This window comes from Salmo salar, chromosome ssa15, assembly GCF_905237065.1.
Source record: "Salmo salar chromosome ssa15, Ssal_v3.1, whole genome shotgun sequence".
NCBI lineage: Eukaryota > Metazoa > Chordata > Actinopteri > Salmoniformes > Salmonidae > Salmo > Salmo salar.
The window spans coordinates 86,732,311-86,748,646 of record NC_059456.1 but is presented as its reverse complement, the minus strand read 5'-3'; the positions used below and the strand labels follow the sequence as shown (position 1 = coordinate 86,748,646).

At 46.5% G+C, this 16,336-nt stretch overlaps 1 protein-coding gene across 1 annotated transcript in view; it reads left to right on the top strand.

Annotated features, from left to right (window-relative positions):
* Positions 1 to 14,627, top strand: part of LOC106572434 (IQ motif and SEC7 domain-containing protein 1) — an 83,606-nt gene extending 68,979 nt beyond the window's left edge. The window contains 15 exon segments of the mRNA XM_045696222.1: positions 1,786 to 2,092; positions 2,257 to 2,577; positions 2,760 to 3,532; positions 3,534 to 3,693; positions 3,695 to 3,807; positions 3,967 to 4,128; positions 6,259 to 6,381; positions 6,530 to 6,696; positions 7,044 to 7,183; positions 7,382 to 7,507; positions 7,683 to 7,782; positions 8,008 to 8,169; positions 8,407 to 8,598; positions 8,966 to 9,015; positions 9,590 to 14,627. Coding sequence (XP_045552178.1) covers positions 1,786 to 2,092; positions 2,257 to 2,577; positions 2,760 to 3,532; positions 3,534 to 3,693; positions 3,695 to 3,807; positions 3,967 to 4,128; positions 6,259 to 6,381; positions 6,530 to 6,696; positions 7,044 to 7,183; positions 7,382 to 7,507; positions 7,683 to 7,782; positions 8,008 to 8,169; positions 8,407 to 8,598; positions 8,966 to 9,015; positions 9,590 to 10,774 — 4,081 coding nt within the window. The 3' untranslated portion in view covers positions 10,775 to 14,627.
* Positions 14,628 to 16,336: the final 1,709 nt, after the last annotated feature.

Genomic DNA, 16,336 nt, shown 5'->3' with positions numbered 1-16,336 from the left:
GATGTACATCAATGCAGTACCTCTAATAGTCCAAACACAATGTACATCAATGTGAAGTATAGTACAAATGTAACTGATGTACACTTATTGGCCACTACCATTTCTCGGTACAGGAAATGCTGTTAAAAACCCCTATGACGTGGGTACACAGCTTCCTCTCCTGTGATGTTCTGATTGCTAAGGTGTTGTAACATCAACACTCTGTTGCTATTGCACAAATAACATAGTACTCTCAACTTCAACTAATGTGTCTACTGTGGCTGTGTAAGGATCATTGGTGTTCTGTTTCCATAGTCCTCCAAAGTGTTCCTTCCTGTCAAATATTTTCTGTCAGCTCCACACCAACACAGGAAATCACTGCTTCTCAGGGGAAGAGAATAAGATAAACAAGAAAAAGGGAGGACCAAAAAGAGAGAGAAAGAACATATCTTTCCAAATTGTTGTACCCTATTCCTACAGAACGTGTTGTAACCACTTAGGTATTTTACAATGACGTTTGCCTGCCTCATAGTCTGAATATAGCTTTCACCACATACATTTGCACACTGCCAGTTTTAGTTTCCTTGTGCCTCTGCTCTGTCATTATGTTTTCTTCAGGGAGGGAGAAAGAACCAGAGGGCAGCGCCTGGACAGAGGGGGTATGGCAAGGGAAGGAAGTCAAGGCAGGAGCATATGACTGTGGTGAAATGGTTACTCATTGACTGCCTGGCTGACTGGACTGGCTGACTGTTGCTACATGGGATAGAGAGCAGGACAGTGGAGTAGCTGTTGGATTACCTGGAAGATCAGGCCTGAGACGACTGTTGGGCTTTACTGTATATGAGGCTGTTTCTGTTTCTACATGCCTATCTCTAGTTATTTTGAACAGTAGGTCATTATGTAGGTTACATCAGACACGTGTATGTTGTAGTACTGTACAGGCCTAGTGGGAGATGTTAACGTTTATATGTATAAGTGTTTGTTTCATAATCTACTGTATTTGTCAATAGTACAGTCCTGTGTGTCCATGCGTGTGAACTTATTGTAAAGACCGGGTCTTTCCGGTCAGGTATGGAGTTAGTGGCATGTGACAGTGGAGTGTATTTATGGCTAATGACTGCCCCAATGTGAAAATACTTGTTATCTTCCTGTATGACAGAGAGAGAATGTGAGACAGAAAGAGAGAGAGACTCGCTGCTAAAAAGACAAAGAAATAGAGAGAGAGAGAGATGTCTGAACAAGGGCACTGAAACACAGTAAGTAGTACATTAATAGCACAGGGAGTTTGTCCGGCCTGGAAAGAAGGAAAGAAAGAGACAGAAAGAGAGAGAGAGAGGACAAAAGAGAGAGAGAGGGTAGAGAGAGAGAGAGAAAGGGCAGAGACCCTGTCACCTGCAGGACTTTGGTTCACAAGGCAGGAAACTTCCCGATTCTGTCAGCTCCAGTGGAAGGAACATTGTTTTGGTGGAATGGGTCATGCTAATCCAGCCTGTAGCTTTGATCACATGTTGTTTTATTACCATCGTTGTGACTGAAAGGGTTGCTGCACATAAAATGACCTATGTAGAATAGCTGGAGTCAATTATGATCTTTGTTGTGGTGAGAAGCTAAGTACAAAGTTCCAGTTTGAGTGTGTGAATGTGTGTGTGTGTAAGTTTGGTCCTCTTCCATCATGAGATCCAGCAGGAGAAGTTAGTGACAATACATCTGTGTTTGGGACTGGAGATTGTTTGGGGCTGGGGATTACTGCAGTAAAGTATGTTTTCATCAAGCCCTTTCCCCTCTCATTCATTCTTCTGTACCCAGTGTGGAAGCAGAAACCCGATGTGTGGAACCGCCAGGGCCCCACATAGACGGCCCTTACAGCCAGACCACAGCGTACCTGCGTGGCACCGAGCGCTACAGTGACAACAGCAGGTGTCCTGGTCCTCCAGGCCCCCGGGGGCTTCCGTGTGTGGCCCCTCCCAGCTCGGCCAGCCTTGCCTGGGCCCTGCGAACACGTCATCAGCCTGCCAGTCTGGCCCTCCGCAAGCAAGAGGAGGAGGAGAACAAGAGGTGTAAGGCCAGTCTCTCTGACAGCTATGAGCTCTCCACAGACCTACAGGACAAGAAGGTACATGTAGGCCTGCCCTGAGGTGTGGTTAGAGTATATACACTATGGTTTGAACTGTGAAAGAGAAGGAACAAGCGTGACAACATGCATTACTTTACTGGCAGTGAGTGTTGTGGTATCCCTGTCTATAACTGCTCTGTCCCCTGTTCTGTCTCCTCTGTCAGGTGGAGATGTTGGAGAGAAAGTACGGTGGCTCCTTCGTGAGCCGCAGAGCAGCCCGGACCATCCAGACGGCCTTCCGCCAGTACCGTATGAACAAGAACTTTGAGCGCCTCCGCAACTCGGCGTCCGAGAGCCGCATGACGCGACGCATCATCCTGTCCAACATGCGGCTGCAGTACTCATTTGACGACCGCCAGGCGCAGCAGCAGGGGGCCGGAACACAGACAAACTTCACACACAGTGTGGGTATCGGTCCTCCTCATTCACCTGACACAGAGCGGACAGGAGACTACACACACCTAGAAGACTCCTTCTCCAAACAGGTCAGTCAGACAGCTGGTTCTTTAACTACAGCAGTAATATGTTGAATCGGGTGGCTGGTTCAAATAATCCTCAATTGGAGATTCTATTCAATTCTATTCCTGTTTGAGTCTTTGTTTTGTCACACTGCCGGTTGAGTATCTGTACCTAATAACTGTACTGAGCTTCCTCTCACCATGTACAGGTAAAGTCCCTGGCTGACTCCATAGATGACGCCCTGACCTGCCGTGGAGGGCGGGATGACTCCCAAGAGGGTAGCAGGGAGGGCGGAGGCATCAGTGATGACTTTGGGGAGTGTGTGTGGAGCAGCAGCAGTAACCCCTCATCCCGCAGAGGCCTGGGTGAGAGATCTCGAGGAGGTGGTGGAAGCCTCAGCATGCATGGAGACAGCACAGCAACCTCCTACAGTGATGTCACTCTATACATGGATGACTGCATGCCCTCCTCGCCCCTGTCTCTGGACCGGGCCCCCAGCAGCACAGACACAGAGTACTGGGGCCCCAGGGGGGGCGTGGGGGGCCGTGAGGACAGCAGGGATACTGAGGGAGGGGGTAGTAGTAACAGCCGTCGCAGCACCCCCTGCACGGAGTGTCGAGACTACCGTCTAAGGGGCGCCCACCTGCCCCTGCTCACCATCGAGCCCCCCAGCGACAGCTCCGTGGACACTAGCGACCGTTCAGACCGTGGCTCCCTCAGCAGACAGATCTATGAGCAGGAGCCAGCAGGAGGAGCAGGCTCTCCTCAGGGAACCCTGAAACACTCCCCTAACACTCCCCGCCCTGTCTCCACAGCAGCAGCGCAGGGCCAGACCCGCGCCCCTGGCCGGGGCCCCCCCCCTGCCCACTCACATCCCCCATCACGTGGCACACCACCATCACCACCACCCTCACCACCACCAGTACCCAGACACCCCCTCGTCCTCGTCCTCCCCCCAGCAGCCCCCCACCACCCCCCTGTCCTCCTCCTCCTCTGCTGCGCTGCCCCCTGGTGGCCTAGAACAGCCCTGTCTGTCTGACGGGGACAACGACTCTCTCAACTCCACCACCAACTCCAACGAGACGGTGAACTGCAGCTCTGGCTCCTCGTCTCAGGACAGCCTGAGGGAGCCCCTACCCCCCCCTGGGCAAGCAGACCTACCAGAGGGAGAGTAGACACAGCTGGGACTCACCGCCATTCAACAACGACGTGGTGCAAAGACGCCAGTACCGCATCGGACTCAACCTATTCAACAAGTAAGACATTTGCAATCCATTCATATTTTACTAAATAAACTACTTAAAACAAACAGCCACGTATCCCAATCATTGAAAGTAAAACCTTCAAAATAGGACAAGTAGGATATAGCGTCAGGGGAGTCTTGTCATTTTCTGATTGGTCTCTGTGGTTCTCAGGAAGCCAGAGAAAGGGATCCAGTACCTGATCGAGAGAGGCTTTGTGTCCGACACTCCGGTTGGGATCGCTCGCTTCATCCTGGAGAGGAAGGGCCTGAGCAGACAGATGATTGGAGAATTCCTTGGTAACCGGCAAAAACAGTTCAACAAGGACGTACTGGAGTAAGTCTGGGAATGAGGGAGGGAGAGAGGTAAAGGGGTATAATTCAGAATGGGAATATACAGTAACAGGGGATAACAGGGGATTACTAAATCCTTAATTTAGAGGGGATACTAAAGGATATTCTATCCTTTCATTTTATTTTTATCCTGTGATATTTCCTAATTTTAGGGTATTACTGGTAGTTAAGGTTCTTACTGATACAGTGCATTCGGAAAGTATTCAGACCCCTTAACTTTTTCCACATTTTGTTATGTTACAGCCTTATGCTAAAATAGATTTTTTTTCCTCATCAATCAACACACAATACCCCATAATGACAAAGCAAAAACAGGTTTTTAGAAGTTTTTGCAAATGTATTAAAAATAAAAAAAACAGAAATATTACATTTACATAACTATTCAGACCCTTTACTCAGTACTTTGTTTAAGCACCTTTGGCAGCGATTACAGCCTCAAATCTTCTTGGGTACGACGCTACAAGCTTGGCACACCTGTATTTGGGGAGTTTCTCCCATTCTTCTATGCAGAGCCTCTCAAGCTCTGTCAGGCTGCACAGCTATTTTCAGGTCTCTGCAGAGATATTCAATCGGGTTCAAGTCCGGGATCTGGCTGGGCCACTGAAGGACATTCAGAGACTTGTCCCGAAGCCACTCCTGCGTTGTCTTGGCTGTGTGCTTAGGGTCGTTGCCCTGTTGGAAGGTGAACCTTCGCCCCAGTTTGAGGTCCTTAGCACTCTGGAGCAGGTTTTCATCAAGGATCTCTCTATATTTTGCTCCATTCATCTTTCCCTCAATCCTGACTAGTCTCCCAGTCCCTGCCGCTGAAAAACATCCCCACAGCATGATGCTGCCACCAGCATGCTTCATCATAGGGATGGTGCCAGGTTTCCTCCAGACGTGGCGTTTTGCATTCAGGTCAAAGAGATCAATCTTGGTTTCATCAGACCAGAGAATCTTGTTTCTCATGGTCCTTTAGGTGCCTTTTGGCAAACTCCAAGCGGGCTGTCATGTGCCTTTTACTGAGGAGTTGCTTCCATCTGGCCATTCTACTATAAAGGCCTGATTGGTGGAGTGCTGCAGAGATGGTTGTCCTTCTGGAAGGTTCTCCCATCTCCACATAGGAACTCTGGAGCTCTGCCAGAGTGACCATGGGGTTCTTGGTCACGTCCCTGACAGAGGCCCTTCTCCCCTGATTGCTTAGTTTGGCCGGGCGGCCAGCTCTAGGAAGAGTTTTGGTGGTTCCAAACTTCTTCCATTTAAGAATGATGGAGGCCACTGTGTTCTAGGGGACCTTCAGTGCTGCAGACATTTTTTGGTACCCTTCCCTAGAGTATTTCTGTTTTTTATTTTTAATACATTTGTAAAAATGTATTTTTTTTAAACTGTTTTCGCTTTGTCATTATGGGGTATTGTGTGTAGATTGATGAGGGGAAAAAATTATTTTATCCATTTTAGAATAAGGCTGTAACGTAATAAAATGTGGAAAAAGTCGAGGGTTCTGACTACTTTCTGAATGCACTGTATATATTGGGCTTAAAACCATCTCAGCTTTGCAGATTCTAGATCATTTATTCTGATATTGCTCCCAGGTAGCTTGTTTCTGGTCACAGGTTCAGGAATGGCTGAACAAAAATCTATAAATAGCACTGCTGGGAGATTTGGAAAGCCATAGTCAATCAATCAACAATATAATAATACTCTTAGCAAAAATATAAATCTTTAAATTACAATCTGTGGATACTATGCGATTAGAAAGCTTCAAACATATGTAAAACATCATAACACAGTTGAAAAAGATGAATGCATGGAAATCAAAAGAGGTGGCCTAAGGAGATAGATGGGATGGGCTGAGAGAAGCTGAGGGAATCTGGAATAGTTATGACTGATAACACTATGTATAGTGTACACATGGTATGATCCATCTATCCAAATTCAATGTATATAAAAAAAGTACCATGTAAATGTATGTAAAATGTTAGTAAAATGTTTGTGTGGCAAAAAGCTTTGAAAACAAAAATATAAAACAGAAATGTCAAAATGTTGTCCTCCGAGACGTGGGGAGGGGGGTTTAAAAAAGTCCTTGGGGAGGCTACTGTTACAGTGTTGACTGTGTCTCCTGTGTGTGTTGTAGTTGTGTGGTGGACGAGATGGATTTCTCTGGGATGGACCTGGACGATGCTCTGAGGAAGTTCCAGGCCCAGATCAGAGTTCAAGGAGAAGCCCAGAAAGTAGAGAGGCTCATAGAGGCTTTCAGGTGTGTTTACAATGTATTCCTGTTAACGTGTACAATAGTCCTGCTTTGCCAAACTCATGGTTCTACTACATTGTTAGAGTGATAGAGAATGTGTGTTGTTTTTGGAAATCTCTCTTAAGATTTTATAACATATTCTTCTTTCTCCCAGTCAGCGGTACTGTGTGTGTAACCCAACGCTGGTCCGCCAGTTCCAGAATCCAGACACAATCTTCATCCTGGCCTTCGCCATCATCCTCCTCAACACGGATATGTACAGCCCCAACGTTAAGGCAGAGAGGAAGATGAAGATAGAGGACTTCATCAAGAACCTCAGAGGTGCGGTTGGAACAAACACATCCATACACATGCGCACAAACAAAATAATAATGTAACATTAAACTTAGCATATGGCTCCCCCTGGTGTTGTGAGAAATACAATTCTCAGGCTGCCACCCAGACTATAAATTAGCAGGGTACTGGGATAAATTATGACTATTGCCACTGCGTTTGTCTCATCCTTTTGGCTTGTATGAGTTCTGGGTCATGACTCATGCCTCCCAGATAATGCAAGTCTTGGGCCTTTCAATCAAATGAGCAACATAATACAGCAGGAAATAGATTGATGTAGGTGCATTTATACATGAACACATAACAGCCTGTCTCTTTCTCTGCATGTCTTCTAGGAGTGGACAACGGCCAGGACATTCCCAGGGATTTATTGGTTGGGATCTACCAGCGCATCCAGAAGTGGGAGCTAAGGACCAATGATGACCACGTGTCCCAAGTGCAGGCAGTGGAGAGAGTCATAGTAGGCAAAAAGCCTGTGAGTTGTCTGGGCTTGAAATGTAACTGTAGCCCCGTGTCATTTCCCTGTTTAGCCTGCGAGGAGCTGTGTAGTACTGGCTCTTGTTGCTATGTGTTACAGCTTTGACAAGCTGTAATACTAGTACATTCTTTGTGTTACTGCTCAGCCTTAAGGAGATTTAATACTAAACTCGTTTTCTTTTTGTGTTTTGTGTAGGTGATGTCTCTGCCACACCGCAGGCTGGTATGCTGCTGTCAGCTCTATGAGGTGCCTGACCCCAACCGACCCCAGAGGACAGGAGTTCACCAACGGGAGGTCTTCCTGTTTAATGACCTGCTGGTGGTAAGGCTTCCTGTAACACGTCCTCATAACAATGGGAATTCCTATGAGAGCGTCCTACTATGGCTATGTAGAGTTGGAGACCACCAGGCTATCCTAAACAATATAGAAATATGTAAGAGTGATTTCCTCTTTTCCCCTACCTAAACAACCATATCTTCTCCATTTGCTTCCTCAGGTAACTAAGATTTTCCAGAAGAAGAAGACTTCTGTGACGTACAGTTTCAGACAGTCCTTCCCTCTAGTGGAGATGCAAGTCCACATGTTCCAGAACTCCTGTGAGACCCTGTTCCCACCTCTGCCTGCTCCTCATATTCTTCACACAACTCAACCATCCATCTAGATACTACATTAACTGTCTCCTCTGTACACTAGGATTCCCTTTCGCTCCCTTCACTCTGTGTGTGTGTATCTATATGTCTATGCCTGTCATCATAGGTCATAAAGTTAACAGCCATACGATAAATGTTGTGTTTTTATGTTCCTCTCTGTCTGTCACCCAGACTACCTCCACGGTATCCGCCTGACCTCAGCAGTGTTGGGTGGGGACAGTAAGGTCCTTATCGTGTTCATGGCGCCCAGTCAGCAGGACCGCACCCGCTTTGTCAGTGACCTGAGAGAGAGTATAGCTGAGGTGCAGGAGATGGAGAAGTACAGAGTAGAGTGTGAGTACACCTCCCCCTGTTGGTCATTATGGGGAACTACGGCTGTGTGTGGGCGTATTGGTGTGTGACTCGATGAAGTAACAGAGTGACTATTGCTTTCCTGTATCTTACCCAATCCACCTGTAAGTGAATTACAGGAAAACAGGCAGTGATGTGGGAGTATTGCTTTTAACTACTTATATTGTCAATCTCTCTCTCTTTCTCTCGATCTCTCCCTCTCTCTCCTTCAATCCGTAGCTGAGTTGGAGAAGCAGAAAGGGGTGATGAGGACTGGCCTGCTGACCGGCTTGGTTGGAGGCGGAGTGGGGGTGAAGGGTGAGGTGGTGAACGGCACCCTGGGAAGGCCCAGTCTAGATGACAACTACTCTGCGGGAGAGGGACTGAAACGCTCCGCACTCAGCTCATCTCTCCGAGATCTATCAGACGGAGGTGAGACACACACACACACACACACACACACACACAAACCACTCTCTCTTGAAAATGGTGCCTTATTCTAATAAAATACTCTCACTAATCCTGCCGGTTGATAGATATGCTATTTTTACTGACTGACTGGGTTCTTTATAAGAATGAACTGAAATTCTTCAGACACTATAGTCTAGACACTGAGAGGGTACCCTACCCATGGGACTGCTTTAGATTTTTCCTTGCTTCGCTTCCTGTTTGCATCGTGTTCTATTTCCTCTGGCACATGAATACACAGTATCTGCTGCATCTCTGCAAGCTCACTCGGAAACATTCTGTTACTGTATTTCCCCTCTTCCGCAACCTGCCTCTTCCTGGCTGGGTGCAGGGAAACGTGGTCGCAGTAACAGTGTTGGCTCCCTCGACAGTACCATGGAAGTAAGTCGGAATGGACTAACTGAATTGTGCACCTGCCCCTTTAATACCTGCCCCTCAAGCACAGCCATCTCAGTACATTAATTTAATAGAGCCATAAATGTGAAGTCATTCCCCTCGTCTTTGACCCTGACCCATCATTAGCATGTTCTCTGTGTGACTGACGTGTGTGACTGACGTGTGTGACTGACGTGTGTGACTGACGTATGTGATTGACGTGTGTGACTGACGTGTGTGACTGACGTGTGTGACTGACGTGTGTGACTGACGTGTGTGACTGACGTGTGTGACTGACGTGTGTGACTGACGTGTGTGATTGACGTGTGTATGCGTGTGTTCTGGAATGTGCTTTGTATAACCATGCCTCTGGGCTCTCACACCTGCCTGTGCATGTTTTTGTTCTCAACTCTTGTTCTTCTCCATTCTTGCATTGTTTGTTTGTTTCAATGGTTTGTTGTTGATGTGCAGGTGTTGTGGTGTTTGTAACCTGACATACTCATTGCAGTGTTCCAGTGATTTGTGATATGATGTCATATGTTTGCAGAGCTCCTCCTCAACTGTCCTTCCACTTCCTCAGGGTTCCATCATTAGCAGCCCCCGGCCCCACCAGTGTTACCCGGTTCCGGGCGTGATCCCAGGCTGCTACCCTACAGAAGACTACCGGCCGCATCGCCCCATCCTGAGCCCCGGAACAGGGGTGGGGGGTGGGCCGGGGCAACAACAGACCGCTGCTGGGATGGGAGTTGGGGGGGTTCCCAGCAGTGTAGAGAGAGCAGGGGTGGGGAGCGGCCCTGGGGGGGGCAATACGGGCTCCTTCCTGGGCTCTCTATTCGGCAGCAAACGCGCCAAACCGCCAAGTCCCCTTATACCACCGGGGCCACCCTACCCCGCCCCTGTCCCCCCACCCACTACGGGAGGGCCCCCTCCTCACTCCCCATCATCTCTGTGCCAGTCAGAGGGGGGCCCTTCCAAGATCCAGGCCCTGCATGCTCAGTACTGCCACACGGCCGCCGTGCAGCCCCCTCCCCCCTACTACCATCACCATCGCTACCACGTCCAAGCTGGCCCTCCTCCCTTGCCAGGAGGGGGCGTGCCCCCTCATATCCTTCAGAGAGGGCCGCTCCCCTGTCGCCCTCCTTTTGGCCCCCCTCACGCCCAGCTCCAGCAGCTGGCCCATCTCTCCCAGTTTTCCCAGCATGGCATGCAGGGTCGCTACGGCAACATAGCTGTGGGCTGTCCTCCCCCCCTTTCTCCTCACTCCCAACATTCCCAGAACCCCCAGTTCGCCCTGTACCACACGCAGACCCCACAATCTATCAGGGGGTGCGCTGTGCCAAGCAAACCTCCTCTGACTTTGTCTCACTCCCACCCGCACCCCCACGCACACTCCCACACCCACCCCGGGCACCCACTCAGTGCCGCGCCACACCCCACCGCCCACCCACATCAGTCTCACTTCATTTTTGGCACGCTGCCCCACCAACATCAGCACCAGCAGCCGCCCGCCTCCGTCAACGCCCATCACGCTACGTCCGCCGCCCAGTATCAGCCCCAGTACCCTCCTCTCTCTTCCATCCCCCTCCCCCCCACTCCCCTTTACCCCCCTTCTATCCCCCTTACCCCTCTTACGCCTCTCTGCCCTCACCCCCCCCAGCACCCCGGGCAGCCTCAGCAGGGGCCCCAGGTGACGGGGGCTGGGGCGACTGGCACAGGGGTCAGCTCCAAATCCAAACCTATCAACCGGATCAGCACGGTAGTGTGAGGAACAGAACGTGGGGGCACAGAGGGCAGAGGTCAGAGGGCACGATGGAGGAAGTGGGCAGAGCTAGGGCCAGGGATAGAGCCAGGGCTAGTAGAGGTGAGCAGGACAGCAGCAGCAGTAACAACAGCGCCAGTGACAAAAAGAAACGCAACTTATTTCGCCTCTGCTACTTTCATCTCCGCTTCCCACACATGTAGACAGAGAGACCAGAAGAGATAGTTGGAGCTGGATAGCATGCATATACCTGAACATACAAACATACCTTCACACATACAGTACAGGACACACAAGCACACACAGGCAGAATCAACACACATAAAGCAAGAAACGCCCACATGTATGCACACAAATATGTTTGTATATAGTATAGGCAAAGGCTAGCGCAATCATGCATATAACACATACACTCCGTGGTCAGTTTATTAGGTACACCCATCTAGTACCGGGTCGGACCCCACTTTGCCTCCAGAACAGCCTGAATTCTTCAGGGCATGGATTCTACAAGGTGTCGGAAATGTTCCACAGGGAACATTTGGCATCACGCAGTTGCTGCAGATTGGACGGCGGTACATTGGGTTTGGTCAGCAACAATGTTCAGATATACTGTGGTGTTCAGTCGTTGCTCAGTTAGTATCAAGGGACCTAACACCACTGCCACCAGCCTGTACCGTTGACACCAGGCAGGATGGATCCATGGGCTCATGCTGCTTACGCCAAATCCTGACTCTGCCATCAACATGATTTACATTTAAGTCATTTAGCAGACGCTCTTATCCAGAGCGACTTACAAATTGGTGCAATCACCTTATAATATCCAGTGGAACAACCACTTTACAATAGTGCATCTAAATCTTTTAAGGGGGGGGGGGTTAGAAGGATTACTTTATCCTATCCTAGGTATGATGCAACAGGAATTGGGATTCGTCGGACCAGGCAATGTTTTTCCACTCCTCAATTGTCCAGTGTTGGTGATCGCGTTCTCACTGGAGCCACTTCTTGTTGTTTTTAGCTGATAGGAGTGGAACCTGGTGTGGTTGTCTGCTGCAGTAGCCCATCCGTGACAGAGTTGTGCATTCCGAGATGCCGTTCTACACACCACTATTGTACAGCGCCGTTATTTGTCTGTCTGTTAGCTTGCCATTCTCCTTCGACCTCTCTCATCAACTAGTTTTCGCCCAGAGGACTGCCGCTAACTGGATGTTTTTGCACCATTCTCTGTAAACCCTAGACACTTTAGTGCATGAAAAGCCCACGAGGGCAGCCGTTTCTGAGATACTGGGTCCGACGTGCCGATCATACCATGCTCAAAGTCACTTAGATCACTCGTTTTGCCCATTCTGTTCAATCGAACAGTAACCAAATGCCTCGATGCCTGTCTGCCTACTTTATAGAGCAAACCACAGCCACGTGACTCACTCTCTGTAGAAACGATCAATTTTTGTGAACGGGTGGTGTACCTAATAAACTGGCCCGTGAGTGTATACTGCAGTTGTATAGAGTTTGCGTTGCAGTTTCTCAGGTGTATTCTATAAGCTCTCAGCACACACTTATAAGGGAAAGTCACAGGTAGGAGCAATGAGGTAGATTTCTGAAGTTGGCAGCAGGCAGGAAAAAGTATCACACACACACAATTAATCATTTCTATAGCCATAGAACGGATGCTAGTAGTAAATGTACAGTAGAGGGCCTGTAAACCAGTGTTTCACTGTCTGAACTATTATTGGAAACTCTGGACACTGCCAAGACATGAGCTTGAAACTGTTTTAAACACAGGTACCAACATGTAATTGTGCAACGTTATTAATTGGACAAATCTAGTCTCTCGTAATGAAGGAAGCAACCAAGATTTGGTTCTCTGTCGTCGAGATTAGGATAATGCTGACCAATAGAAAGACCAACCCCACCCACCTGGAGCTGAAAAAGTCTTCAACACTAAATACATTCCAGCAGGGTTGTGCATTGTAAACAGCCATTGAGGATAGTTGCAAAAAATGTCCCTTGACTTTGCAATAATTTATTCAGCTTAATGTCTTTGTTAATTTCCATGGCAGGTCTTCATCACTGAAAGGTATCCTTTTTGAATGTAGACCTCAGAGAAATGTTGCTTTGTCTTAAACTTTTATGACTATTGCACGGTTCAATAGCAGTCTTATGCTCTATGGTCTTCTACATGTTAAGAGAAGTCATCTGATTTCATAAGATTTACATGCATTCCCTATGGGGTGTGTGGATTAATGATACTACAAATCATATTTTTGAATGTTTTTAAGCTTTTTTTGCTGTTGAATAAATGTTACATATATACTTGCTATGAGTATGATGAATATTGTCTAATAACATAACTGTTTTGATCCAGTGATTAATTATATATAAATAATTGATTGATTGATTGATTAGATGTTTGATTATAAATGATTATACAGAGGATATATACACATGTATTAATTCCCTCATACTTTTGATATGTAACGAGGGTGTTATAAAGTGTGATTTCTTTTTGTTCTCTATGATGATTGCCATCGATAACTTCTATTATCAGTTATTATTATTGATTGTTGAAAATATTAGTTCATATTTATAACTTTTTGTTATAATATAGTTGTGTACCCTCTCTATCTCCCTCCCTTTTTTCTGAACTTGCAGTGGCACAGTGTCTAAAAATGGGGTCATTGGAGTCTAAATTCACCTTAACAGATAGGGGACCATTTTAAATTATGTTTATGTAGTCTTATGTGTTTTGAATCAACTCTTTCCAGACCCCTTCGAAATATCCTCTTAAGGGCTTTGACCTTTGAGCTGGTCATATACAATGACCCTAATTTAATTGGTGACCCTGCCGTTTGTGTTCTCTCTATTATCAGGAGACTCGCTTACAAGCATCAGGTCTTGTTGAGTTTCTCACATGGCGTGTGTTTGGACAGTTTATGTCTTTGAACAAGCACGCTTTGTAATGCAGTTTTGTGATTTTGCACACGTGGTGTCTTAAAGTCAGAAATTGCATTCTTTTAAAAACGCTCCTCCCATACCCCCTTGCCAGTCCTCAGAGAACTCACCACCACCCAAATACCCTTCACCCCAGCAACCTTACTGAATGTGCTTGTCATTAGATCAAACAAGTTTGCTCATCTTCTCCTCTATCATCTCTGTCGACCCACTTTTTAACCTCCTCTCTCTGTCCTTCTATTGCACTGTGTTAGAACAATGCTAGGTTGAAGAAGGGACAAAGGAAGGGACAAAAGGAAATAATTAAATTTTAGGATGTAAGATGTAGTTAGAAATGTTAGACAATACTTGTTAAAACTAAGAGACAGATTAACTTTAAAATCCAGAATAAGAGTATGTGTAGTCAGGGAAAAATAAGAGGTTTTAGGGGTGGTTAATGTTGAAGCTTTGTGTTGGCTACTTCCTGTCTAATTTCCTCTGTATTGTACCTTTGTGACCCCTCTTGCATGAATATATCTGCACTTATTGAATGGATTGTACTGTATAAATATGAATGTACATATTATATTACAAATACTTAATAACTTTGGAAATAAATATTTCCATTTTGTTATTAAGGTGTGTGCCTGTGCGCGTGTGAGCGTGCATGCCTGCGTGTGTGAGAAAGAAAGAGGAGCAGGGGGACTTTGGTCCGATTTAATTATTTTTATTTTAGACTGAAGGTTAGATAATAAATTAGAGTACTGAAATGTTTGTATGTCAGAGCACTAATTGATATTATTTTAAACATACAACAAGTATGATCCTAAGAATTTAATTTGTGTATGTAGTAAGTGTAAACTGAAAGAATAGAGAATTGAGATGTGAATATTTATTGCTTCTGACATATTAAAAAGTGTCCTTGCAGTGACGCGATCTTCTGTCTTATATTGACGTCTTCTTGACTGCAAATGTGATGGATGATGAACACAGCTCCATCATTGGGCTTTCTAAACCCTGTTTTACAATGTAATCAACAGCACCATCTAATGGCTAAACGCAATTTCTGCCACCCATGATCATGATGTCCCTGGGACGTGATGCTCTTGGAACAGGTATTATTCCTGAGACTGATTGTAGGTGTGATACTGAATGAGGTCCCTAGGACTGGACAACATAGCTTTTTCTTTGTACTTCATTTAAAAAAAAGTCTCCAACACCAGCCTAAATCCTATTATGGGGAGGCAGGTAGTCTAGTGGTTAGAGCGTTGGGCCAGTAACCGAAAGGTTGCAGGATCGAATCCCCGAGCCGACAAGGTAAACATCTGTCACTCTGTCCATGAACAAGGCAGTTCACCCACTCTTCCCGGTAGGCCATCATTGTAAATAAGAATTAGTTCTTAACCGAGTTGCCTAGTTAAATAAAAACAATTAAGTAGGTAGTGATTTATGACTTCAGTTTAAAACTAGGTTATAATAGGCATGGCTCACTCATCCAGTCGTGTACATTTGTGAGGTGAAAAGGAAAAATGTCCTTCATTTATGCTTAATTTTATCAGGCAAATAATTCCCAGCATTAAGCCGATCACCAATGATTTAAAAAAAGTATCCTATCAGATAAAAAAAAGTAATCGATCATCATCACCCCCAACTGTGTTTTGATAGCCAAATACACCTCTGCTGTTTTCAATCAAGATCTCAGCGATCACTGACTCATTGCCTGCATCTGTAATGGGTCTGCGACCAAACCTCATCACTGTCAAACGCTCCCTAAAACACTTCTGCGAGCAGGCCTTTCTAATCGACCTGGCCGGGGTATCCTGGAATGACATTGACCTCATCCTGTCAGTATATGATGGCTGGCTATTCTTTAAAAGTGCCTTCCTCACCATCTTAAATAAGCATGCCCCACTCAAAAAATGTAGAACTAGGAATACAGTGAGGGAAAAAAGTATTTGATCCCCTGCTGATTTTGTACGTTTACCCACTGACAAAGAAATGATCGGTCTATAATTTTAACGGTAGGTTTATTTGAACAGTGAGAGACAGAATAACAACAACAAAATCCAGAAAAACGCATGTCAAAAATGTTATACATTTATTTGCATTTTAATGAGGGAAATAAGTATTTGACCCCTCTGCAAAACATGACTTAGTACTTGGTGGCAAAACCCTTGTTGGCAATCACAGAGGTCAGACGTTTCTTGTAGTTATCCACCAGGTTTGCACACATCTCAGGAAGGATTTTGTCCCACTCCGCTTTGCAGATCTTCTCCAAGTCAACAGGCCCAAATCGGAGGGCCTGTTGTCCGGACCTCTGGCAGTCTATGGGTGTGCCACGGGGTTCAATTCTCGGGCCAACTCTCTTCTCTGTATACATCAATGATGTTGTTCTTGCTGCTGGTGATTCTCTGATCCACCTCTACGCAGACGACACCATTCTGTATACTTCTGGCCCCTCTTTGGACACTGTGTTAACTAACCTCCAGACGAGCTTCAATGCCATACAACTCTCCTTCCGTGGCCTCCAACTGCTCTTTAACGCAAGTAAAACTAAATGCATGCTATTCAATCGATCACTGCCCGCACCTGCTCGCCCGTCCAGCATCACTACTCTGGACGGCTCTGACTTAGAATACG